Here is a 27879-nt window from a genome sequence, read left to right on the forward strand (position 1 = left end):
TTATTTTATTAGAACATTGCCCTCAGTAAAGATAATAATTTGTATATTTTTGGCACGGTGGCACAGTGGTTAGCACTGCTGCCTCACAGCGCCAGAGACCCGGGTTCAATACCCGCCTCAGGCGACTGACTGTGTGGAGTTTGCACGTTCTCCCCGTGTCTGGATGGGTTTCCTCCGGGTGCTCCGGTTTCCTCCCACAGTCCAAAGATGTGCAGGTCAGGTGAATTGGCCATGCTAAATTGCCCGTAGTGTTAGGTAAGGGGTAAATGTAGGGGTATGGGTGGGTTGCGCTTCGGCGGGTCGGTGTGGACTTGTTGGGCCGAAGGGCCTGTTTCCACAATGTAAGTAATCTAATCTAATCTAATCTAAAAACAGGGTAAAAGTTTTAAACATGGAATTCTAGATTTGGCAATAGAGGACACAATTAAAAATATCAAGAACTACAGAATGCATTTAGTCACCCTCTTAGTGACATTATTTTTATGTGGCTTTTTTAATATAATAACATGTTCCATGGTCATTTACTAGACCATTATATTTTTAAAAAGTATGATACTGAGCCATAGGAAATTTAAAGTAAAATGATCAAGAGTTTGGTATTGAGGTTGGATTAAGCAGGTCATAAAGGAGGCAGATGAAGTCAAGAGATGGAGGGAAGATGTCCCAGAACTCCAGATCTTGGTATCTGAAGACACGTTCACTGTTGGTAATATAAGGAACTGCCCAAAGGCATTTCACAGGAGTATTATCAAAGAAAATGTGACACTGCGTTATGTGAGGAGATATTAAAATTGATATCTAAAGCTTGGTTAAAGAGCTTGATTTTTAGCAACATCTTCAAAGAAGCAGATATGTTGAGGGAAGAATTATGGACGTATGAACGAGGCAGTTGAAGCCAGGACTCTGAATAGTGGTGTGATGACAATCAGAATCGTGCAGGAAGTAAAGATTGGAGGAGTGCAGAAATCTCAAAGATTTTTGTTACTTCAGGATTGGAGAACCAATTACTTATTTGAAAATCCTGCCAGACTTTTATCTTAACATTTGCCTCGATACAGCATTCAACATTGGCAAATAATTATCAAGTGTATACAATCCAGGGCTGTCTCTGTATGTCTGTTGTTATGGTGTTGCAAGTCTCCCAGTAACCATCTGTAGACTGCTCTTGGTACTGCACAGTGAATATCAGTTATCGTTTTTTCAGGGAAACACAAGCAGTCTCTCAGATTCTGCAGGTTTTGAGCCTTAAGTTTCGGCCAGACCCGTTGTTATGTTTTCTACTGAAAGCGGAGATCATTTAACCCATTATGAAGCATATTCTGTCATTTCATTGCAAATTTCCAACACAAGCTGAGATCAGAAAGAGATCAGTGCATATTGTAACCAAACAAAACTAATTAGCATAATCCGGCAGGTAGATTTAGATTTAGATTTTATTGTCATGTGTACTCAAGTACAGGAGTACAGTGAAACATGTGCACTATCTTAGTATATAAAAGGCAGGATTAAGAAGAAAAGCAGAAATAAAAGCAACAACCATAAGAAAAGAAAAAGTTCACATCACTCTCCTGCCTCTGCCACATGTCCTCGCTGTCAGAAAATCAAGGCCACCAAATCCATCCCTCAGCCCGTGAACACTCAGAGGCCCCGGGTTCCCACAAGCTGTTGCAGCCAGAATACCACCACCTCTGCTGGCAGGTACCCAGGCCCAGACATGGCCTGGAGCTGCATTACCAAGGCTGGAACCGTGACACCATTCTTTAGTACCATTTTGTCTCCACTGACGTAATCGCTGCCATGGGTCCACGCTGGGCAAATCTCTGCAATGCAGCCGCCACTGAAGCAGCTGGGTCCTGAATTGGGCTCAAACTCGGCATTGGGCCCACCATGCCGAAGTAGTCGGTGCTTCATTCTGGCTTGCATTGTTGTTGCTGTCACCTCATGAGACCACCATTTCAGCTAAGAAACCAGTGCCGGGAAGGAACCACTCCTGTCGTTTTTGACATTCCAAGAAGGAATTGCACCTGCCGCTGCTAACACTCCAGGGGACCTGTCCCATCAAGTAAAGATAAATAATGAGCAAAATGATGAGAAAGAGAAAAGGAGAAGGAAAAAGAACGGCAGATGGAACGGACGAGCCCTGAGCTCAAAACCTGGGCCCGAATGCTGCTACTCTGCTGAAAGTGAAAGTGACTGTAGTTAGAATCATAGAATCCCTACAGTGTGGAAGCAGGCCCTTTAGCCTAATAAGTCCACACTGACCCTCCAAAGCGTAACCCACCCAGACCCATTCCCCTACATTTAACCCCTGACTAATGCACCTAACCTACACATCCCTGAACACGATTGTCATTTTAGCATGGCTAATTCACCTAACCGGCACATCTTTGGATTGTGGGAGGAAACCGAAGCAGCCGGAAGAAACCCACACAGACAGTCGCCTGAGGCTGGAATTGAACCCAAGTCCCTTGCGCTGTGAGGCAGCAACCTTAAACATTGAGCCCCGTGCCACCCAATTAGACAGTGCATTAATTACAACTGACTTAATGCTGGGGTGCACCACAATATCTGTTTATTTTTAAAATAAACGTTAAAGAAAAATAGAACAATGTTTTAACCAAATGAAAAGTGTTTTGTTTTTGAGTTGTTCATGTGCTCAGCTGCTTCAACATCAAGCCAGAGACTGATAATTGAATCGAGATCTCACAGATGCACTGTCCATTGTCCTTCCACACTTACACAGCATTCTTGAAATTTTATTCTACCTTATGATTTTTCAAGGTCTCCTCTTCATCCTCTGCATCCATCACATCAATCCCAGTCCGTAAATTGTTAAAAGTGATTAGCATACAAAAACTAATAACCGAAAATTGAATTCTTTACATCATCTTAAACTAAAAACTGAAAAGCTGAACCCTTTGATGAAAAACTGTCATCAGAGTTGCTTTACTTTTTGCTCCCCTTCAGAACATTTGTTTGATGACATTGGGAACTGAATGACCATTGACATAACCATAATGTCCATATGAGCTGGTCTATGAGCTAGCTACTGCTCATAGATGAATACATGAATACCCTGAATGTAGTTTCAATATTTTTTGCGGCATTATTCAGTGGTTTGTCCTTGAACTATTTTGAATTTGACTATATCAGGATGGTAATATTGGCGTTACGGGTTCAAGGGAGGAAGTAAATTTGACCATTCTATAATTCTAAATGATGCATACAACCCAATAATTCCCGCTGGAAAGAACATACATATGAACATTCTTAATAACCTACGAGTGCATGGAACCGTGGTTTTCTCAGTAGTTTTGTATTTCAGCTAATACAAAATGCAACTCATAGTGATACAACCCTGTGATTGAGACCATACAAAAGAACAGTCTGTTCTTACCACTTCCCTGACGACACTTAACCAGATTGGTTTTCATATGCATTTCATAAATCATCATACATTCAAACAACAACAAAGTAGTTTTAATCGTTGGGTTTATGATGCAATTGGGATTACATTGATCTTGGGTAACTTTATTCCTCATATAAATGAGGAAAGTGAGCTTGGCAGACGAAGCCATCAGGAAGAAAAAATAGACAGTATTTGGGAAAGTTTCCTCGAATCATTTGTGATGGGATCCAGTCGGGAGTCAGGCTATATTGGATCTGGTGATGTGTAATGAGGTCGGTTTAATAAATGATCTCGAGTTTAATAAAAGATCCCCTCACAAACAGTGACTATAACATGGGAGGATTTAATATTAAGTTTCAGAGGGAGGAACGACTGTGCTAAGCTTAAAAACTGCTAAATAACACAGAAGCAACTGTGTTAATCTTAACTAAGGATAATTAAAAAGGAATGAAAACAAAGTTGGCTGGAGAGGACTGGGAAAAATGGTTTAATGACAATTAAGAAACAATGGCAGATGGTTAAGAAAATAGTTCATGGCTCACAGCAAAGACTTATTCTGGTGGGGATGAACGATTATCTGGGAAGGGGATAATCCAAACCATAGTTAACCAGTGAAGTCAAGGACAGCATCATAAAGAAAGACAACGTGGTAAAGATTAATCATAAGTCAAAGAATTAGGGAAGCTTTTAAAAAAACAAAAAATAACTACCAAAAATTGTGAGAAAGTAAAATTTCAGGACAAATTTGCAAGTAATGTCAAGATGGACGCCAAGAGCTTCTTTAAATATATAAAAAGGGAGAGAAGCCAAAATGAACCTAGGTCCCTCAGAAAATGAGGCTGGGAAAATAATAATGGGGAGTGAGGAAATGCCAGAGTAGATGAATAAATGCTTTGCATCAATCTTCATTGTAGAAGATGCTCATAATATTCAAAAATTGCAAAATACTCACCGGGTAAAAGGATGGAATAAATACAACAAATATTGCTCGAGAAAAGTGCTTGAGAAACTAAGGGGAATAAAGATCAGTTAGTCCCCTGGACCTGATGGGATGCATCCCAGGGTATTGAAGGAACTAGCTAGTGGTTGCATTAGTAGTAATCTTCCAGAAAGTCTTAGATTCTGAAAAAGTGCCTGAGGATTGTAAAGCTGCCAACATAAAACCTTTATTTAAAAAGGGAAGGAGATAAAGACCAGGTAACTATAGGCCAGTTAGCTTAATGTCTGTGATTGGGAAAATGTTTTAGTCTGTTATAAATGATGTAGTAGCAGAGCATTTAGAAATGCATAATATGGTCAAACAGAATCATGAGGAGGAAATCTTGTGTGGCAAATTTACTAGAATTCTTTGAAGAGGTCACACACAAGAGAAGTAAAAGGTAAGCAGAGGATGTGATATAATAACATTTTCACAAGGTGTTAAGATACCACACATTAGGTTACTTAAGATTAGAGCCCATGGTGTTGGAGATAGTATACTAGCATGGATAGGGCATTGTCTAACTAATAGAAGATAGAGAATTTGGATAAATGAGCCATTTTCAGTTTGGCAATGTGTAACTGATGGCATGCAACAGAGATCAGCGTGGGGCTACAATTATTTACAACATATAATAATGACTTGGATGAGGAAAGTGAATTCACTATAGCCAAGTTTGCAAATGACAAAAAGAGGCAAAAATGGTGAGGATGACACGAGTCTGAGTTTGCTGAGTTTTTCCAGCAATTTCTGGTTACATCCTGCTTCCTGTAGACTCCATTCTGTTCTCCCAGTTCCTCTGTCTCTGTCACTGTCACATCTGTTCTGATGATGCCAGCTTCAACAAAGGGGCCTCCGAAATGTCCACCTTTTCCTCAACCAAGGATCCCTACCACTGTGATTGACAGGGCCCTCAGTCATCTGCAGCCCATCTCCTGCACATCAGCCCTCACCACTTATTTTCCCTCCCACAACATTGAAACGGTTCACCCAGTCCTCACTTATCATCCCATAACCAAAGGATCACTAGCTGCCATTTTTGTCACCTCCAGCAAGATGCCACCACAAAGCACATATTCCCCTCCCCTCCCTTGTTAGCATTCCACAGGGACCATTCCCTCTGGGATACCTTGGTCCGCTCCACTTCCACATCCAACACCTCACAGCCCCATGGCATCTTCCCATGATTGGCCGGCAAGTGGCAAATAACATTCATGCGACACAAATGCTAGAGTACGACCATCACAAATAAGAGACTATCTAACACCATCCCTTGGCATTCAATGGTGTTACCATCACTGAATCCCCTACTATCTACATCCTGAGGGGTTATCATTGACCAGAAACTCAATTGGACTCACCACATAAACACAATGGTTACAACATCAGGTCAGAAGCTAGGAATACTGCAGTGACTAACTCACCCTCCTGACTCCTCAAAGCCTATGCACCATGTAAAAGGCACAAGTCAGGGGTGTGATGGAATACTCCCCACTTGCCTGGATGAGTGCAGCCCCAGCAACACTCAAGAAGCTTGACACCAACCAGAACAAGATCGAGAGTGTGTTGCTGGAAAAGCACCGCAGGCCGGGCAGCATCCGAGGAGCAGGAAAATCAGGATTCCTGATGAAGGATTCTTGCCCGAAACATTGATTTTCCTGCTCCTTGGATGTTGCCTGATCTGTTGTGCTTTTCCAGCAACACATTCTGAACTCTATTCCCAGCATCTGCAGACCTCACTGTTTCCACCATCCAGAACAAAGCAGCCTGCTTGATTGGCACTGCATCCACAAGCATCCGTTCCCTCCACCACCAATGGTCAGTAGCAGCAGTGTATACTATCTACAAGATGGGCTGCAGAAATTCACCAACGATCCTCAGACAGCACCTTCCAACCCCACAAGCATTTCCATCTGGAAGGATAAGGGCAGCAAATATTCGGGAATAGCACCACCTTCAAGTTCCCCTTCAAATTACCTACCAACCTGACTTCAAAATATATCGCTGTTTCTTCACTGTTGCTGGGCCAAAATCCTGGAATTCCGTCCCTAACGTCACTATGGATTAACCCACAGCAGATGGACTACAGCAGTTTGTGAAGCCAGCTCACCACCACCTTCTCAAGGGCAATGCGGGACAGGCAATAAATGCTGGTCAACCAGTAGTGCCCACATCCCACAAAATGAATAAATTTTTAAAAATGCAATCACATAAGATATAACATCCGCCCATTTACTTCCTCTCCTCATTATCAAAAGTTCTAGACCCATTTTCCAGTTGAAGCAGTGATTTACCTATGCTTCATTCAGTCTAGTCTACTGAATACGCTGGTCACAATGTGGTCTCCCCTACATTGAGGCAAATGCAGACAGGGCAACTGCTATGCAGAACTCATACATTCTGTCTGTAAAACTAACCCTAAGCTTCCTACTGCCTGTCACTTCAACACACCACCCTGTTTCCCTGGCCAAGATCTCTGTCTCAGGCTTGCTGCAGTGCTCCAGCAAAGCTCACTACAAGTTGGAAGAACAGCATCTCATTTTCCACTTGGTGATCCTGCAGCCTTTAGGATTCAATGTGGAGTTCAGAAATTATAGGGCCTGAGTATCTTCTCCCAACTCCCATACACTAGACCTTGTCATCACATGGGCTGCTATCACAAACAGGTAAAAACAATGACTGCAGATGCTGGAAACCAGATTCTGGATCAGTGGTGCTGGAAGAGCACAGCAGCTCAGGCAGCATCCGAGGACAGACAAAATCGACGTTTCGGGCAAAAGCCCTTCATCAGGAATAAAGGCAGAGAGCCTGAAGCGTGGAGAGATAAGCTAGAGGAGGGTGGGGGTGGGGAGAGAGTGGCATAGAGTACAATAGGTCAGTGGGGAAGGAGATGAAGGTGATAGGTCAGGGAGGAGAGGGTGGAGTGGATAGGTGGAAAAGGAGCTGGGCAGGTCGGACAAGTCCGGACAGGTCAGGGGATCGAGTTTCTGGAGGTTAGAAGCTAGGATGAGGTGGGGGAAGGGGAAATGAGGAAACTGTTGAAATCCACATTGATGCCCTGGGGTTGAAGTGTTCCGAGGCGGAAGATGAGGCGTTCTTCCTCCAGGCGTCTGGTGGTGAGGGAGCGGCGGTGGAGGAGGCCCAGCACCTCCATATCCTCGGCAGAGTGGGAAGGGGAGTTGAAATGTTGAGCCACTGGGCGATTTGGTTGATTGGTGCGGGTGTCTCGGAGATGTTCCCTAAAGCGCTCTGCTAGGAGGCGCCCAGTCTCCCCAATGTAGAGGAGACCGCATCGGGAGCAACGGATACAATAGATGATATTAGTGGATGTGCAGGTAAAACTTTGATGGATGTGGAAAGCTCCTTTGGGGCCTTGGATAGAGGTGAGGGAGGAGGTGTGGGTGCAGGTTTTACAGTTCCTGCAGTGGCAGGGGAAAGTGCCAGGATGGGAGGGTGGGTGGTAGGGGGGCGTGGACCTGACCAGGTAGTCACGGAGGGAACGGTCTTTGCGGAAGGCGGAAATGGGTGGGGAGGGAAATATATCCCTGGTGGTGGGGTCTGTTTGGAGGTGGCGGAAATGTCGGCGGATGATTTGCCCTCAGACCCAACCCCTCCAACCGCAACAAGGACAGAACGCCCCTGGTGCTCACCTTCCACCCTACCAACCTTCGCATAAACCAAATCATCCGCCGACATTTCCGCCACCTCCAAACAGACCCCACCACCAGGGATATATTTCCCTCCCCACCCCTCTCCGCCTTCCGCAAAGACCGTTCCCTCCGTGACTACCTGGTCATGTCCACGCCCCCCTACCACCCACCCTCCCATCCTGGCACTTTCCCCTGCCACCGTAGGAACTGTAAAACCTGCACCCACACCTCCTCCCTCACCTCTATCCAAGGCCCCAAAGGAGCTTTCCACATCCATCAAAGTTTTACCTGCACACCCACTAATATCATCTATTGTATCCGTTGCTCCCGATGCGGTCTCCTCTACATTGGGGAGACTGGGCGCCTCCTAGCAGAGCGCTTTAGGGAACATCTCCGAGACACCCGCACCAATCAACCAAATCGCCCAGTGGCTCAACATTTCAACTCCCCCTCCCACTCTGCCGAGGATATGGAGGTGCTGGGCCTCCTCCACCGCCGCTCCCTCACCACCAGACGCCTGGAGGAAGAACGCCACATCTTCCGCCTCGGAACACTTCAACCCCAGGGCATCAATGTGGATTTCAACAGTTTCCTCATTTCCCCTTCCCCCACCTCATCCTAGCTTCTAACCTCCAGAAACTCGATCCCCTGACCTGTCCGGACTTGTCCGACCTGCCCAGCTCCTTTTCCACCTATCCACTCCACCCTCTCCTCCCTGACCTATCACCTTCATCTCCTTCCCCACTGACCTATTGTACTCTATGCCACTCTCTCCCCACCCCCACCCTCCTCTAGCTTATCTCTCCACGCTTCAGGCTCTCTGCCTTTATTCCTGATGAAGGGCTTTTGCCCGAAACGTCGATTTTGCCTGTCCTCGGATGCTGCCTGAATTGCTGTGCTCTTCCAGCACCACTGATCCAGAATCTGCTATCACAAACAGTATGTTGTCAACTACTAATCATCCCCATTAGCAGCTATAAATTCTCCCAGACTGACCATTATCCATTCGTTTGTCCATCCAACTGAAGTTTTCTCTCTCTCTGGGCTCCATCTCCACCTATCGTTTACTCCTCCCAACCCATCTTCAGCATATATACCAACCTTTTCCCGGTTACAGTCAGTTCTGAAGAAGGATCACTGGACCTGAAACGTTTCTCTCCACAGATGCTGCCAGGCCTGCTGAGTTATTCCAGTATTTCTGTTTATTTTTGTTTCTGATATCCAGCATCCGCAGTTCTGAGCTTTGACAAAGGGTCAGTTAGAATCGAAACGTCAGCTCTTTTCTCTCCTTACAGATGCTGCCAGACCTGCTGAGATTTTCCAGCATTTTCTCTTTTGGTTTCAGATTCCAGCATCTGCAGTAATTTGCTTTTATCCGCAGTTCTGTGGTCTTTGTTTTAGCCAGGTATGAGGGACAGTCCTATGAGGAAAGGATAAGTAGATTAGGCCTGTACTCATTGGAATATAGAAGAATGAGAGGCAACTTTATTGAAACACAATTTCTTAGTGAATTTGACAAAGTAGATGCAGAAAGGTTGTTTCCCCTTCTGGTAGAGTCTAATACCAGAGAGCGTAATCTCAAACTATGGGCTAGGTCCCGTAGGTGGTCCATGTAGTCTTTTGCTCTGGCCAGAATAGATCATTGCCACAAACATAGCATGCTTCACTCAGCTACATATCCAAAATACAAAACAATGGATACCAAGCAGAGCAGTGTCAACTGTTGCTGTTGCTAAATTGTTCAAGTGTAAGTTCCACTCCCACCTGAGCACGTGCCTAGGGCCGACACTCGCATGTAAACTCTTTCTTTTCTGTCATAATGGGAAGAGGAGCTAGTGGTGACCAGAAACTTGGCCTCTCCAAAACATTTTGGGAAGGTTTTTTAAACACAGAGAAAGTAATGAGGTGAAATATTTCAGAAGAGTATACCATGGAATAACAATGAGGTCACTGAAGGCTCCGCCACTTTCTCTAAGTGATGAGGACTATAAAGCAGCCAGATGTACAATTGTAACCCTAGTTCTGATGCTGTGTAACTGTATGTTGACCCTGTAGTGAAGCTTGTTAATCTCACTCACTCCCTCCCACAACATGGAACCTAAACAACATTTCCTTATTGCTGGATGAATTTTATTTTCTAATGACCTCTGGTTGCATTGTCAAACTGGAGCAGTTCACCTCAAGTTTATAATACAGATAAGCAGTGATCTTAACAACTAATGCTGTCAGAGTACTGATTGCATACAAGTATGTTTCTTTCTGAAGCTCACTGAAGAGCTGAGATAACAATGAACTGTTAGAAAAATACTCAACTTATACAAAACATGGCAAAGATCACAAATCGCCCAGCAACTTGGGACTTCTCATTCAGCTGGATATATTGAGTGTTAGTTGGAAAGCTACCAAGTCAGTATTACCATGTACTTGCAATGCCATATTCAAAGTCTTATTGACAACCACTCAATGGGGATATTTTTTATTAGCTGAGCCTCACTGATGTCCCCATATGGATTGTATTTCATTGCAATCTTTACTTGATTCTTTACTATCAGGATTGGATCTGACTACAAAGTCTTAGCTTCTGATTCAGAAAATTATGGGTTCTATTGACAAATTATCTTCTACGCACTTTAACTGATTCTGTAGATATGAGTTTCAGTTTAATATGCTTGTTATGTACTGTCCCTAAACTCTGATGTGGCTTCTGAAACCATTGAAGAGAAGAAGATCAATGTCATTGGCACAACTTGAAGTAGATGTCAATTGTGCCAAAATGATAGTATATTCAAAATCCTATTCTTGTTACTGTAAGGGTAAATTTAAGTGTAGTACTGAGGGAGTATTGCTTTGTTGTAACTGCTGCACCTTGCATGAGATGTTAAACCGAGGCCACGTCAACCCTGTCAGGCTAAAGATCCCATTTCAGCGGGAGTTCTCCTGGCTAATATTTATACTTATTTCATCACCTAATGGTCTGATTATCTGTTCTGCATCACATTGTTGTTAGTGGGATCTTGCTGAGGCACAGAGGTTGCTGGGCTTCCTCATTGCAATTATATCATTGTTTCAGAACGTGTTTAATCGTACAAGTATTTTCAGATGTCTGGAGGTTATGAAAAATGTTAATAGATACAACCTTTTCAGTTATCTCAATAAGATTCTTTTAAAATCTGGTTTTAAACCTAAAATGAATCAAAAAATCTATAAATATAACATGCATACAGAATATAAATTTGTATTTAATTAGAGATCATAACCATGACAGTATTCTTGATGAACCCCATTCTTGGATGAATAGTCTTGCCGTGGTTTACCAGTTTGTTGAGTTCCCATTCTATCAGACCTATCCGAGTCTGAAAATGCTTCTCAAATTCAATTTTACACCAAAATGAGATATTATGCACTCTCATAAATGCATGAAGCAAGGGAGATAGATATTTTACTGCCAAGCAGTAAGTACTAACTTACTTGTTACAAATTATGCCCAGAGGTCTCCCAGGATAGATCAGGACCTGCCTCTGGGTAAATTTGCAGTTACTTTTCAATGAGTTAGGCAGCTGAGGAACATCCATCATTGGCGCCCCAGTGGAGATATTACAGCAATAAGATCATACGTCAGTTCTTTTCCAAATAGACATATCATCACAGAATAGAAATCAACCAGGGAATCAGTTTTGATTGGGAAACCATGGCAACTCAACTTAGAGATTACTAATACAGCCAAGCAGGCTTCAATATGCTTTTGAAAACAAAAACAGCAAAGTAATGTCCAACTATGGTATCAGCAAAAGCTGGAGAGTAGTGGGGATTGCAAGTTATGAATGAAGACTTTTTCAACATAACATTCTGTGCTCGTCTTACAAATATATTTTGGTGACCTCAAATTCTGATATGATGATTGCGGGGATGAATTACAGGGGGTCAGGGATTGGAGTGCTGTGACAAGATTAAAGCATTCAAAAAGAATATTTGAACAGTTTTAGCCCTGTGTATCTGGTACAGGGTTACAGGTTACTTAGCTGCCTTGGCACCACCAAGATTCTTGTCACCTATGATTTTAATGTGCTGCTAGGAGCAGCCCACTGAAAGCTGTCATGATGCCATTGGGAGCCAACTGGACAAGACCTGTGACTGTAGGGACTCAACTACACACGCGGCTGAGAAATATGAAATATTTCCTGGTTAAGCCTGGAGAAAAACTCCAAACCTTTCAAGCCCCATAATGGCAGCTTAGACCATCCTTACCTTGAACTTCCCTCTTCCCAAGTGCAAAATGTTTTCTTTATTTTAGCAGGGCAGTTTTGTGTCGCTACTTTATTCTCCCAGTTGAGAAATGGTGTGCCAGCATTTTACAAGGACCATGAGTCACATTAGACCTGGTATGATTTCTGCAGTGTGCCATTCACCCTCCAAAAATTTAAATTGAGGTCCATGTCTGATGTCCCTTTAAAGATATTGCCTTTAACAACTCCTCCCTCCAAGGTGACTGATATTATTTCTAGAAATGTTGATAAAATGAACCAAAAAAGCTCTTGATATAGTTCACAATTTCAGCCATGATGTATAAGCAAATGTACCATATTGAAAATAATTATGTAAAATAAGAGCAAGATTAGTCCCTCAAACTAATATCATTATTAAATTAGATCATTCTGATCTTCATATTAACTTCATCTATCCCTTTTGGTTTTTACCCCCAATACCTTTAAGTAACAAAGATCTATAGTTAGGTTTTGACATTTTTAATTGTTCCAGCCAGCACCATTTTTGAAGTGGACAAGAGTTCCAGATTTCCACTGTCCTCATGTGACAAAGTGCTTCCTGATTTCACTGCTGAATGACAGAGCTCAAAGTTACCAGTTCTGCCACTTGCCCTGGACTCACCCACCAAAACAAATAGGAGAAAGTGAGGACTGCAGATGCTGGAGATCAGAGTTGAAAAGTGTGGTGCTGGAAAAGCACAGCCTCCTGATGAAGGGCTTATGCCTGAAACCTTGATTCTCCTGCTCCTCGGATGCTGCCTGACCGGCTATGCTTTTCCAGCACCACACTCTTCAACACCAAAACAAATAGTTTGTCTTTGCTTTCCCTACCAACTCTTTAAATGTCTAATGATGACTTAATCTTGTGCGTACAAGGGAATTCACACTTAGCTCATAAAATATATTCACATAATTTAAACCCTACTGAAAATCTGATACAGCTATGCTGCACCTCTACAAAAATATTATATCCTTCTAATGTCTGGTGTCCTGTTTAGAATGTGGTATTGTAGATATGGTCCAACCATACCTTAGAAAGTTATTTTCTAATCAACCTTTTCAGAGATGTTATGACACACCTTGAGAGCAAATAGGACTTGAACCCAAAGGTAGGGAGACTACCACTTCACTTAAGAGCCTCTGAAAGGTTTAACGCTGTTGTCCCTCTGCAGAGAAAAGCATCTCCAGCCTGTGAATAGCCAGTTTATTTCCCCTCTTTGGTTTCTGTAAGTGGTGACTTTTAATGAATAAATCAGAGACCTTTATAAGTGTGTTGAGTCATACTCTGCCACCTGCAGAAACATGAAAGTACCTGAAGAAGGAAGATTGAGGTACTATGATCTGATCAGCAAAAGGATCATCTCATCAAACCCTGTGGACAGAGTAATTGAACTACCTTTCCTATCTTTCCTTCTGCCCATAAGACACTTTTTCTTAGTATCTGTCTGAAATTGTGTGTAGACAGGGAATTTAATGAGTAAGTTATAATTTTAACTAGTAGAGTTGCCATTTTACGGATTTACAAAGTGCCACCACTTTAAGTATTAGTATAATTTGGTGTGATTAATTAAGTGTATCAGCCAACTGTACTAAACAACCATACACCAAATCCTCATTATCTGTGGAGGGGTAGTGGCAAGGATCTCCTGCAGATTTAAACAAAACACACACATACTGCTCTGATGTAACTCTCCAAAGGACTGTGCAATCTGTCAGGACTTGTCAGTGGGGTTAAAAAGCAAAATTAAGTTTAGGGCCAATCTTGCAAGTACGCTGAATCACAGTTAGCGAATACATGTAAAACAAAGAGTAAGTGTATTGCACCTTCAACTTTTCTATACAATGAACAGATACAAATTGTAAGTGTCTTAAGAATTTGCTTTGTCAGGTTTATAGATTAACACTAATTGTGTGATGCTAATTCATGACAAAGGTAGACTGCTGGTGATTTCAATGCGCAGAAAAACCTGACCTAACTTTGGACGCCCCAAACGTAGATAACAGGAATCAGATTAATGTGTGCACATACATCTAAAACTGTAGCTTCTCTTTGCATTCGATTTTGTAAACAGAACAGTCTTGAGTTGTAAATGCCACACTCCGAGTTCATATTGTTTCAGAACCACTGATGAAGTGTAAGTAAGTTTACTGACTGACCAGGATTTGTTTGTTTTTATTTTGAATTTCTGTTCAGGTGATGCAAGTTGTAAAGGAGCAGATCACAAGAGCACTGACAACCAAGCCTAACTCACTGGATCAGTTCAAGAGCAAGTTGCAGAACCTGAGTTATACTGAGATCCTGAAAATCCGGCAATCTGAGAGGATGAACCAGGAAGACTTCCAGTCTCGTCCAATCATGTAGGCACCCAATACTTTCCAGTCTTTTTCTTCTCAACTTGAGTCATTTCAAACCTTTCAGAGTGATTCTCATATATAGGCAGGCAATTTGCATGAGTTTAGTTTGCATTCCCTTTAGTTTGGAAGATTGAAGAGTCAACTAATCAAAGTTTTTTTGAAGTAGCAAAGGATTTGCTAGGCTAAATACAGAATGATTCTTTCCTCTGGTTGGCGAATCCAGAACAAGATTGAAATATCCTAAAATTATAATTTAACCATTCAGGGATTAAATCAGACAGCACATTTTCATACATAAAGCAGTGAAAATCTGTAAAATTACCAGTTAAGTAGACAGTGATTTACGGGGTTCTGGATTAGTGGTGCTGGAAGAGCACAGCAGTTCAGGCAGCATCAAAGGAGCTTCGAAATCGACGTTTCGGGCAAAAGCCCTTACCTCAGTGATTTACGGGGATCAATTGAAATTTTCAAGATTGAGATCAATAGCTTTTCTTAGGTAATGGCATCAAGAGGTATGGAGCTTGGAGAAATGGAGTTGAGAAACTTATTGACCATAATTTAATGGTATGGTGGGATGGGGCTCAGGGAATGCTTGCTCTACCCCTGTTCCTATTTAAGAGAAAAATGACACAGGTAGTTAAAACAAATAATTTAGAATCCTTACAATGTGGAAACAGGTCCTTCAGGCCAACAAGTCCATACCAACCCTCTGAAGAGTAACCCACCCAAGACCCATTCCCATACATTTACCCCTGACTAATGCACCTAACCTACACATCCCTGAACTCTATAGACAATTTAGCATGGCCAATTGACCTAACCTGCACATCTTTGGACTGTGGGAGGAAACCAGAGCATGCAGAGGAAACCCGTACAGACACGGGGAGAACATGCAAAGTCCATACAGACAGTCACCTGAGGCTGGAATTGAACCTGGGTCCCTGGCGCTGTGAGGCAGCAGTGCTAACCACTGATCCACCATGCTGCCCCGTTTCTATGGGATAAGTACAGATTAATCATTATAAGAAAGGGAAGAGATTATTTTTAGCTCAGTTTTCTCTCCTCTTCAGTAACGTTCCACATAGAGAGATTTCTGGTACGTTTAAACCCCCAAATCTGCTGGCATTCTACACCTCAGGTTGTTTGAGAATCGTGATGCTGATGCTCCTTTAACAAGGTTAAGTTGTCCTTGGTTTTATTTTTGAGAGAGGTCGTAAATGCAGAGGTTCCAATATGTCTGGAAATATCTTGCAAAAGCTTTTGAGTTTTTTTAAAAACATTTTATACAATGAAAGAAGAGTGGCCAGTTCTCCCAGTTCAGGGTTTGGTTTGGTTTGGTTTTAGCAAGCTGTTTTGTTTGTAGCTGCTGGTCAAGTTTTAGCTGGGAACCCAGAAAAGCTGCTGGACCCAAAGAAGCAGTTCCACACTGATCCTCTCTCTCTCTCTAGCATCTCTCCTGTAATAAGCTGTGTTTGATTTTACCTTTTTTTGCCAAAGGGGTGTTGCAAGTATTTGGAACAGCATCATTAAGTTGCGATAGAGTTGATTGGGTTTCCAGATAGGTTAAATTATTCTAAATTCGGTTCTCATTTGTTCATGCATCATTCAGTAGACTGTAAATAAATTCTGTTTTGTTTAAAACTGAGTGGTTGAGCTTGCTGTATCACTCCTGGTATAGCCACTCTACACCTGCTTAAAACAATGAGAAAAGTTAGAGTCTGGGCTGCCTTCTTGAAATGTATTGAGGGAATCTGACCTGGTCCATAACAGAATGATTAGTATTACCATTAAATTCATCATCATCAATCCCATTTCTAAATGTTCACATTTTCCACTATAAGTGTCTGGATACCTTAAGAATAATGGCTCTAGTTGAACATTTCTTTCCCACCTCCACTTGTCAAAGGATGTCCCCTTTAAATCTATGCAATACAATACTCTCCCCTTAAACTGCCCATGTTGAAAATGGACAGTTGCTATACCAACCAAAATGCACTACTCATTTACATTAGCATCAATTTCAAAGTTGATGCATTTATAGCATTTTAAGTGTTCTGTTTCCTTCGGGTTAAAATGGCTGTGTTTACTCACTAATTCTACTTGATGTATCTGAATTTCTAATAGTATCAGAAGTTAAATTAAGTCATTTCTTCAAGGCACTGTGCTCTTGCCAATTGCCTACATTTTGATGCATATAAATGAAACCTTCTTTGAGAATTGCACATAATTGGCCAGGAGATTCACAGTGTATTAACAGGAGATCAGGCACTAGAGTGTGCATAACTGAACACACTAATTAGATTCCTTAAGATCATAGGTTTTAATTCTGAAAAGCCAGTAAAAATATTACAGTCCTACTTTGTGCCACCTGCTACCTCCAGGATCTTGAATTTTGGGCCAGATTTGCGATCCCCAGAGAAGTAGCACAAATTGGGAAATTTCCCAGCTCAGCACACTGGCTTTGGGAGAAGATACCACTAATGGCAGCATCTGTTTTCTGGTGCTGGAGGCTGCTGTGGAATGAGGTTGGCTCTGTCAGCCCCAGATGCAGATAGGTTGAAGCTAAAGGTTCTGAGGATGGGATGGACAGGGATTGATGGGATTGGCTGTTCAAAAGATCCAGTTTTAGGTCTTTCCCCAGTGTTTGCTCATATGTTAGGCCCATTATCCCTCATTCCTCGTGCCCCTTACTTCACCACTCTCCATGGCAATTCATGTCTCACACCCTGGCCAGTGGTTACTTGTACTCTATATGCCAAATCATGCCCACACCTGTACCGACACTGATGGTCTGTATCGGCCCCAATGTCAACTCATGCCAATCTAGCCATCATTTTTTCCTTTTATCCCTTCATGCCAAATCAGTCAGTATCCTCTGTGGGCAAACCTTCAGAGCCATCTTGAGATGAAATAAAGTTCTAAATATTTATAGCGGTCCTCAGTGTGTCTAAAAGTAAAACTCCCAATCTTAAAAACAAATTCAAAGCTTTGAAAGACTTTCGGCCACTTAATCCCTTATTATAATAGACTTGTCTTCACAACTCAACGTCAAAGACAACTAGATCTTTAATAACTTCTTCGAGCTATCAGCTGAATTGTTTTTCTCCCTTTAACCTTTTATGGAATTCAGTCATTGCTAGCAAAGCCAGCATTTGGTTCCCATCCCTAACTTCTATTGAACCAAATGGATTAGAAGGTAGTTAAACTCAACCATATTGTTGTGTCTGTAAAATCACAGGTACGTTAGCCCAAGTAAGAACTGCAGATTTCTTTCTCTCATGGGTTTTTGTAAAAATCACTGATACTTGCCATGACCACCATTACTGAGTCTACCTTTCAATTCCTGATGTTAGTGATTTAATTTAAAGTTTCATTAGCTACCATGATGAGATTTGAATTTATGTTCCAAGAGCATTTGCCTCTAGATTAAAGTTCAGTGACAATATCACCATTCCAAAATCACCTCTAAACTGTAAATTCCAGACCCCTCCTGAGATAATTATAGGTTGTGGATAGCAGTCAAACATTCATAATGATATAATGATAGCCCTTATGTCAACAAGCAGTATTGTAACTTCTATTTCTTTTGTTTCTCACTGACACGGAATGGGCATGCTTTTCTAAAATCTTAATTGACAGCGTATTGAAATTCCTCAGGAAAGTGATGCCCAGTATTACTGGTGAAACCTGTACAGCAGCTAAATTTAGGATTGTAGACAAGAAGTTCTAAGTCTCAACTGGCTGATCAAGATGATAAACAGTTGATCTTTTCCTTCAAAGATTCAACATTTTAATCTGAAGATAGGTCTTCCATCCCTACTAATGAGAATGGCAGCTGTAACAAGTAGGAAATGGCATGAAGAGAGAAAAAAGTCAAAATGGGTTCACCATATAGTAAGTTAAACTTGTGTTTGTTACAACTGGTATTTCAAATATATTTGAAGTAGTAGGCAATTATCTTCCAAATTAAGATCATGAAGGTGTTCGGAATTTGTTGAATTGTTAGGCAAGAATTTGTATTCTGGTTTGCAGATTACCATGTGGTAATAAATATCAGTATGAAACACAAGGTTCCGTTGATTAACATTTTAAAAGGGATAACAAGCAGGATAATTGTAAGTAATTACCTGAGAAGCTCTGCTTGATTAGCATGTTGAATGGTTACATTTAGTGTGACTTAGTGCTCATCCAAAATTGTAACCCTTTCCTTAGGAATATTTCAGCGATCATTTATTTTTTGAATACTCATTTGAAGAGATATTTGGGCTGAATTCTTGTTCTCATCACTTAACGAGGGAGGATGAAATAATTTTTCTACTTTGATCTTGCAATTTGAGTATCAGTTAATCCCAGGTCAGATACAGTACAGATCCCCATGCAGAATAGAAACTGTTCCAACAATTTACTCGGACTGCATTGCTAAGAAGGTCATTGGCATCTCTTCTCAAGATCCCTTTTAAATATGAGGTCTCCGGAAGACAGCAAAATGCAGATTGCCAGACCAACTGGAAGCAAAGGTACAAATGTTAGTTCCAGGCAGAAATTAATTTTGATTAATTTTCACGGTTGTATTAGTTAGAGAGCTACACTTCTTGTTTCAATATTAATCTGGAAGTTAACTCCCCATTGCTTATATATTCGCTTCAACGCACAAACCCCTTGTACACTAATATTCCTACACCCCTAAATGTGCTCATCACAACTTAATCCCTTCACTGCTTACAAGAGCAGAGTTCTGTCTTTGACTGTTTGTCCTTCTGCCTGCAGTGAACTCCGAGAGAAGATTCAGCCTGAAATCCTGGAACTGGTCAAACAACAGCGGCTAAACCGGCTTTGTGAAGGAACCTGTTTCAGAAAGATCAGTAGCCGGCGGAGACAAGGTAGCCAGCAGTCCGATTTACCAACACCTTCACATCTACCAGAATAAACACTTTAATTATAGGCAGTGTTTACTGACTCCAGCAACTGTGGGCAACTGCATATGCATGCTCATTGGGGAATGCACAGTTCCAAGCATTGACATCAGCATGTAGACTTTTTTGAAATTAATTTTGCTGTTGGAGAGAGATGCCATACATGGGGAATCCCCAGAGTGAGAAGGGAAGAGGGCCCAAATGACCAGGAGGTGGGAATGAGACAAGGAGTACCCAGGACTCAGGAATGGAGGGAGGGTTGGGGGAGTGATAAGAAGAGTCCAGGAAGGGGTGGCACAGTGAGAGAGGTCCATTCCTGGGACCCCCCGCAGCCACCCAAACCCACCTACCATTTCCCCATCCCTGTCTCTCTCCACTGCACCATCTTGATCTTTTCCCACTCCATGCCATTCTCTTTCCCCTATTTCCTGATCTCTCCCCATATATCCTGATTCTCTCTCTCTCTCTCTCCAATCTCTTTCCCACTCCCATCGCAGTCTTGCCCCCCTCACGCCAGCTGCGTCCCCCAAAATTGCGCGTGCGCAATTTAAAGTGGCACTTGCGTTGGTGTCAACAAATGCAGCCTTAATTATATACAGGAGTATTGGAAATGCAAATTCTGTACGTTAACATCACAATCAAATAGTTTATTCCACTTTTCTAATGTCAAAGTAGCCATGTTAACAAACTTGCCAAAATGTTTTGAGTTGTTATTTTGTACTTTAAGAAAACATTTTATTTATTCACTCATGGGCTTTGGGCCAGCATTGATTGACCGTCTCTAATTGCCCAGAGGGTCTATGGGTCTGGAGGCACATGCAGGCTAGACCAGGTAAGGGTAGCAGTTCCCTTTCCAAAAGGGCATTAATGAACCAGATGGGTTTTTTTTGACAATTAGCAACGTTTCATGGTCATCATTAGACTCATTTCCAGACTTCTAATGTATTCAAGTTCTACCATCTGCCATGGCAGGATTCGGACCAGTGTCCCCAGAACATTACCTGTGTCTCTGGATTATCAATTCAGTGTTAATACCACAAGGCTGTCGCCTCTCCATTTTTAACGAATTGCTAAGTAATAGGACTGTATATATTTCTATAATTTTATGCAATATATCATTTTTATTTATTTTTGGGCTTTGAATGACAATGGCAAGGTCAACATATAATGCCTACCCCTAATTTCTCTCAGAACTAAACAGCCCAGAACAGAGCGAATTTGCTTAGTGTGACTGTGCATAGACTGGAGTTGGAAAAATGTAAAGGATGGACCGGAAGTTTCTTCAAGATGTGTAACTGCAGCATTTCTGTTACACATATTGCATAAGCATATTCATGGATTATAGAACTTTGGGATATTTTATTTCATTGAAGGTGTGATATAAATGCCAGTTTCTTATTTTGTTTTGATGGTATAAAGATAAAATCATCATCGTCCAACTAGGCCATAGGGCTGCTCTCTCATTAGAGAGAGAGAGAGAGAGAGATGATTGATGATGGTTTAACCACATCGCCACATGCCATACATATGCCTCAGGGTATATGTTAGAAACTGACAGTGAATAAACTTTGCAAAGTTGCTTGTTGTTGACTCCAGGGGTCTGAATCAGTGAAATCAAGGTCTTAGGAGAGATTGCTGGGGCTACTCCTTATCCTTTATGCACCATGTGCAGAATGAAACAAGGACCATTAATATTTGCATTGGTTTATGCTTTCCTTTTGCTGTGCCAGTGCCAGGTAGCAAGGACAGCATAACAAGAATGGGAAATCACATTTTGGAAGGTTTTTGTTGATTCAGCCTCAGTAAACGTTTCATAATATTTGGACTGAAGAGTTATCTATATAAGTTCAGCTTTTTTAAAAGTTACATATTTTTGCATGAGTGTTTATATTCATAACAATGAGCTTTTAAAACTAAGTGAGAAGTGACAAAACTATTACTTTTACAGACAAATAATTATTAATTTTACAGATAAATTCTGGTATTGTCGCCTTTCGCCAAACCACAAAGTCTTGCATTATGGAGACCAGGAGGAGAGCCCTCAGGGAGAGGTGCCCCATGAATCTTTACAGGACAAGTGTAAGTGAAGTCAGTTACAGAATCATAGAAACTATTCTCACATGCAATAAACACAGGGAACATGCTTTTGTACACAATGTCTACAGAGTGTGCATGAGCAAAATGAGCATGAGAGATGGCACAGTAGCTCAGTGGTTAGCACTGCTCCCTCACAGTACCAGGGGGCCTGGGTTTGACTCCAGCCTTGGGTGACTGTCTGTGTGGAGTTTGCACATTCTCCCTGTGTCTGCGTGGGTTTCCTCTGGGTGCTCTGGTTTCCTCCCACAATCCAAAGATGTGCAGGCCAGATGAATTGGCCATGCTAAATTGCCCAGTGTTAGGTGCATTAGTCAGGAGTAAAACGTAGGGGAATCGGTCTGGGTGGGTTACTCTTCGGAGGGTTGATGTGGACTTGTTGGGCCAAAAGGGCCTCTTTCCTTAGTGTAAGGATTCTAAAAAAATTGTAGTACAGTACGCACCCCCCTCACACCCCCCTCCCCCACCTTAGTCTATGTGAAGTAGGAGGAGACCACATTAGCACAGCATTGTGGCAATTTGCCTGACATTGTTTCATCAATAGCAGCTGAAAATGTGTTGCTGGAAAAGCGCAGCAAGTCAGGCAGCATCCAGGGAACAGGAGAATCGACGTTTCGGGCATAAGCCCTTCTTCAGAAGGGCCCTCCTTAAGAAGGGCTTATGCCCGAAACGTCGATTCTCCTGCTCCTTGGATGCTGCCTGACCTGCTGCGCTTTTCCAGCAACACATTTTCAGCTCTGATCTCCAGCATCTGCAGACCTCACTTTCTCCTTTCATCAATAGCACTATTACAGAACTGATACCACTTCAGTATTTATGTATAATTGAATCAAGCTTTTAAAAAGATGTTGGGTAGCTGCTTTCAGGCACATGTTTAGGCTATCGTTTTCAGAGCAGCTTTGATCAGGGAGAAATCTTTTACACATACTCAGGAATGGGTGTGGAATGTACTGATTTCCCTTGAATCAAGTGGCTTGCTAGGCCATTTCAAAGGGCAGTACATGTCAATCTCATTACTGCGGGTCTGGAGTCACCTGAAGACCAGACCAGACCAGGTACAGCTGGCACATTTCCGTCCCGTTAGTGAACCAGATGGGTTTTTACATTTGCATTCTGTGGTGAGTTTTAAATATTTATCTCCACATTGTGGGGCAGCATGATGGCTCAGTAGTCAGCACTGCTGCCTCACAATGCCAGGGACCCTTGTTCAATTCCCGCCTCAGGCAACTGTCTGTGTGGAGTTTGCACATTCTCCCCGTCTCTGCGTGGGCTTCCTCCGGATGCTCCGGTTTCCTCCCGCAGTCCAAAAGATGTGCAGGTTAGGTCAATTGACCACGCTAAATTGCCCGTAGTGTTAGGTGTATTAGTCAGGGTTAAATATAGGGGGGTGGGTTTCTCTTCGGAGGGTTGGTGTGGACTTGTTGGGCCGAAGGGCCTGTTTCCACACTGTAGGGAATCTAATCTAATCTAATCTGGGCCTCTGAATTCTTTGCCCGTGGATTTAGTCTATATTGTGGTGATAGAAGCAACAAATCTTTTCTTTTATAGTACCAGTGGCTGATATCAAAGCTATTGTGACCGGAAAGGATTGTCCGCACATGAAAGAAAAAGGTGCCCTTAAACAAAATAAGGTAAATATTCATTGTGAACCTCAGAAGGATTCCAGTTTTATGCCAAGATAATTTATGATTTCATGTTGGTATTAAATGAATGTAAGAATGTATGTATGGAGTATTACAAATGAAAATGCACACCTTTTGAATTAGACGTTAACCTAAAGTCCCATCTTCCTCACTCAGGTGGACATAGAATATTTTACTGCACTACTCGAAGTAGTGCAGTTGAGTTATGAGTATCCTGGCCTACATTCATCCCTCAACCAAGACCTAAAGCAATAACACAATATGTTGATTTGTTTTACAGTTACTTGCAGGATTTTACTATGTGTGCAATTGGCACCTGGTTCCTTCTTTGCAGCAGTGACTACACTCCAAAACTATCTCTTTGGCTATAAAATGCTTTGGGATGCCCTGGGGTTGTAAAGGCACTATTTAAGCACAAATCTTTCTTTTCTCAGTTTTTGTCATTCACTGCTCTGAAGAGAGAAAGACTTGTTTTGCTCATTTGCTGTCAAATTTGAATATGGTGCACTTTGTTTTCAAGTCTAAAGTGTGTCGGGCTACCGATTAGTGACTGATGATATAGGATATACAACATGTCATAGGCCATTCACCCCAACCAGTCATTTATGCTCCACATGAGCCCTCCCCATCTTTCCCCATTTCAATCTATCGTAGTAGTCCTCTATTCCCCTCTCCTACTTCTGCTTATCTCCCTTCCCCTTCGCTGCATCCATACAGTTAACTCAATCTCTCCGTGTGGTAGGAAGTTCCACATTCTCACTACTCTGACTAATGAAGCTTTTCAGAATTCCCTAATGGATTTTTTAAATGATTGACAGTATCAGCCAGACTCTATTTTTGTGGGATTAATACAGGTATTTTGTGAAAATTATTCCATAAATGCCACAACTTTGCAGCCTTCTTTTTTAAAAAAAAACTAATCATCAAATAAGTAGGAAGAAGAGGGTGGAAATTATTGAGTGTGTTGAGCTTGGCCTTCTAAAGGTCAGACTCCCATGATCAAGGTATTGATCTAATGTGGATTTACCCAGTAAAACTCAATGGGAGTTCAAGGATATTGGAAATACACTAGAACTTATTGTTCCTCTGCTAAGTATGTAAGTTAAGTTTTCTGCACTAATGCATATCAATGTAATTGATTCTGTGGAAATTGAAGAAGTGTTCAGTGCATGTGTTATCTTGAGCAGCACTCCTCTATTTATCTGACTGCCATGTCTTTTGTCTTTGCATTGAATTTCAGCAGATAAAATGAACTTAACCTGCAGCAATAATGATACTCTGCACAGTAATTTTTAGCAGTTCATTAGCACCCTGCTCAAATAATCTACAATTAACATAATATGTTTCATTTAAGAAAGGGGAAAAAAAGGCAGGAATTTGCAATTATACACATCATTCTCAATATCATTTCATTGCAAAGTGTTTACAATCAATGAAGTACAGCAGCCCCGTGGCACACAGCAAGCTCCTACAAATGGCAATGTGTTAATGAGCAGGCAATCTGTTTCATTCAGCTACTTTGGGGAATACTGTATATATTGGTCAGTTCACTGAGAGAACTCCCCTGGTTCTCTTCAGACTTGTGCCATAACAGCTTTTAACTCCAGGAGAGTAGTTTGACTGGACTGGAAAGTACTCTTTTAGTGCAGATTGCACTGGCAGTGTCAGTCTAAATTATTTATTCAAATCTCTTGGGATGGGACTTGAACCCAGAACCTGCTGATTCCAAGGTGGGAGTGCTGCCACCGAGTTACTTAACATGTCCATATGGTACAAAGGCACTCTGTGATGTACATGCATCACCACCTACAGGGAACTGGGACTGTAGAACAAATTAGGCATCTCTTGGCATCAAGCACAGAAGATATTTGTTGGTGGACTAATTCAGCTGCAAATGCGAATCCTTTTCATTAGCTGATGAAAGAGCAGGTCTGCAATTGAATTGCTCTGGCATATTTCTTAACTGAGCATTGCTGAGAAAATTGGATGAAACTATAATCTCGCATATTAGTCAGGAAACCAGTGAAATTGTATGGAACACTCGTTTTAAATATTGTCTAAAATTGGCATCAGTAGAGAATAACATCTGGCATCACGTAAAACCAGCATTAAATCTGACAGAATTACCACTTGTGAGTGGAAACAATTTACAGACTTGTTGAACATTGGTGTAGCAGGGAAAGCACAACTTGGAAGTGGAAAGAAAATAAGTGCTAAATTTCTTAGTTGGCATTCTTGACAAACATAACTTGTAACTAAACCCAAATTCTACATTCTTCCTCTTCTCAGCTTCATTCCAACATGTTAATAATATTTTTTATCATGAATGACCTGGCGGTGTTGGGGAAAGATCCCTGATACAGTAACAATGATCTGGAAATCTTAGGGCCTGATTAGCTTGGAAGATAGAGCATCAGAGTTTAATCTGAGGGTCCAGGGTTCAAGACCCTGTTTGGGCAAAGCATTTTTAAGGGGCAGCAAGGTGGCTAAGTGGTTAGCACTGCTACCTCACAAACACCAGGGACCCAGGTTCAATTCCAGCCTTGGGCGACTGTGGTGTTTGTACATACTCCACGTGTCTGTGTGGAGTTCCACCAGGTGTTCCAGATTCCTCCTGCAGATCTCTTCTGCAGATTAAGGATGTGTAGGCTAGGTGGCTTAGACAGGGGTAATGCTCAATCAAAGGGTTTGATTGAGCATTACTCGATAGGCCAAATGGCCTCTACCTGCACAGTAGGGATTCTATCAAATCTGTACTGAATCTCATGTGTGGATCTCTACCTGCTGTGCTTTCTGTCACTCATGTTGCATCATTACAATTCCCAGATTATATACAAATAAACTCAAAAATAAACTTGTTTGACGCAATGTGGAAACTGCCAAATTGGATCTTCCTCCAAAGGTGATGAATCTTGAACTGAAACTGCTATCATGCTGAGCGCAGACAGAGGATTAAAATGAAAATTGGTTGAATGTGTGGACAATGCACATGAACACCACAGTTTAGGGAACAATGCCTCTCAAATACTGAAGAAGATGAAGGGATGTGGCAACTTTTTGAAACCAATACTGATAAATGGTTTTTATTTGTATGTTGAGAATTGAATTGGATACTATAGCATCGTGTAGTAAATCCAGAGAACTGAACTAACAATCCAGCAGTATGAATTTAAATTCCACCTTAGCAAAAAATAGAGAATTTGAAATAAGATGTTTTGTATCAGTCAAAGTGACTTCTTTCTGTCACCCACATTCCTTTGTTACAATTTGCAAATAAATAAATAAACTCAAAAAATTGAGCTCTTAGATTGCAAAATCACATCCAGTTCACTAGTATATTTTTAAGAAGGAAATCTTCCATCCTTACATGGCCTGACTTACATATGATTCCAAGGCTTCCAGACTCGCATCTCAAACTGCACTTTAAAGTGGCCAAGGAAGCCACTCAACTAGGGATGCGCAATAAAGGTAATTCCTGCCAGTGATGGCCACATCTTGATGTTAATTAAGGGTAGGTGTTTAAAGTGAGATTTAGTAATTGTCAGTTGTGGAATGACAGGAAATATAAATGTGTAAAAGTCCAGAAGAAGATTGGTGATTTAGACTGAAAACTGTTGCATTGGCAGGCTGAGACGTTTTGTCAGTGTTCTGGTCTCCTGCTCTGCTCTTGATCATTTTTTGCTGCAAATATATTTTTTCCTTCAGTATGTTTGGGTTTTTGATGGATTTTCTTTAAGCGTCCAGTGTGAGGATGGGTAAGGTTGGAATTGTCTAGTCACAGTGCTCCAAGCGCCATGGATAAATGGGCAGATTTGAATGACCTAGTCTTTCCCTGCTCACCGTTTAATCCCTTTGTAAATGACTGTGGAGACTTTCAAAGGATGGAGGTGCATGGGGACTTGGCGAGCTGTTGAATGCTGGTGAGTGACACTACCTGTGGGCTGAATGCCTATTGAGATTTAAACAAGTTAAGGTTTATATTAGGCAAGGGTCAGAATGCCTGAAATGTTATCCCTGGAGTAGCAGATCTATTTGATGTGGCAGCTATATCGCAGTGCTGCTGTCAGGCTTTCTACCTGGCACATGATGCTGTAGGGGTGATCTCTCCTGAAGTGAAGAAGATGGTTTCTGACAGCTTCAAAAGATGGCAGAGAATGTAAGAAATGATGAAAGGCACTCCACTGCAGAGGCATTTCCATCAAGAGATAACTACAGGCCCCAAATGATTATTTATTTTTAAAAGAATTCAAAATATAAGCCAATTTAAATCAGCCACTTTGAAGATTCTGTACATTAAAAAAGAACTTTCACTCGAATTGAACATCCAACCCAGAGGAGGTGGGGGTTAGTGCATTTCATTCAGCTCTCTCTCCATGATTGAAACATTGGTGCTGACAGCAATAAACTGAGATCATAATCACTTGTGATGTTGACTTATCAGTAAAAAACAGAATATTGTCACTTCTTCAAAGTAATATAAAACGGACACCAATGTACTTGTTAAAGTATGCTCAGGAGACCAGCCTGTCAACTGCTAGTAAAGACTGAAGATTTGTTGGTCTACTGCTTGAGAA

General features: G+C 41.7%; 1 protein-coding gene across 11 annotated transcripts in view; it reads left to right on the forward strand.

Moving 5' to 3' along the window:
- The window catches only part of LOC122564399 (engulfment and cell motility protein 1), a 319775-nt gene that overhangs the window by 280028 nt on the left and 11868 nt on the right, over positions 1 to 27879 (forward strand). For all 11 annotated transcript variants that reach the window (XM_043719204.2, XM_043719200.2, XM_043719205.2 and 8 more), the window contains 4 exons: positions 14495 to 14658; positions 19423 to 19535; positions 21540 to 21647; positions 23211 to 23293. In XM_043719204.2, the coding sequence (XP_043575139.1) occupies positions 14495 to 14658; positions 19423 to 19535; positions 21540 to 21647; positions 23211 to 23293 (468 nt within the window). The remainder of the gene's footprint in view (positions 1 to 14494; positions 14659 to 19422; positions 19536 to 21539; positions 21648 to 23210; positions 23294 to 27879) is intronic.

Source organism: Chiloscyllium plagiosum, unplaced genomic scaffold, assembly GCF_037043375.1.
Source record: "Chiloscyllium plagiosum isolate Xiang-an unplaced genomic scaffold, Cpla_swu_hap1 HiC_scaffold_34, whole genome shotgun sequence".
Lineage (NCBI taxonomy): Eukaryota > Metazoa > Chordata > Chondrichthyes > Orectolobiformes > Hemiscylliidae > Chiloscyllium > Chiloscyllium plagiosum.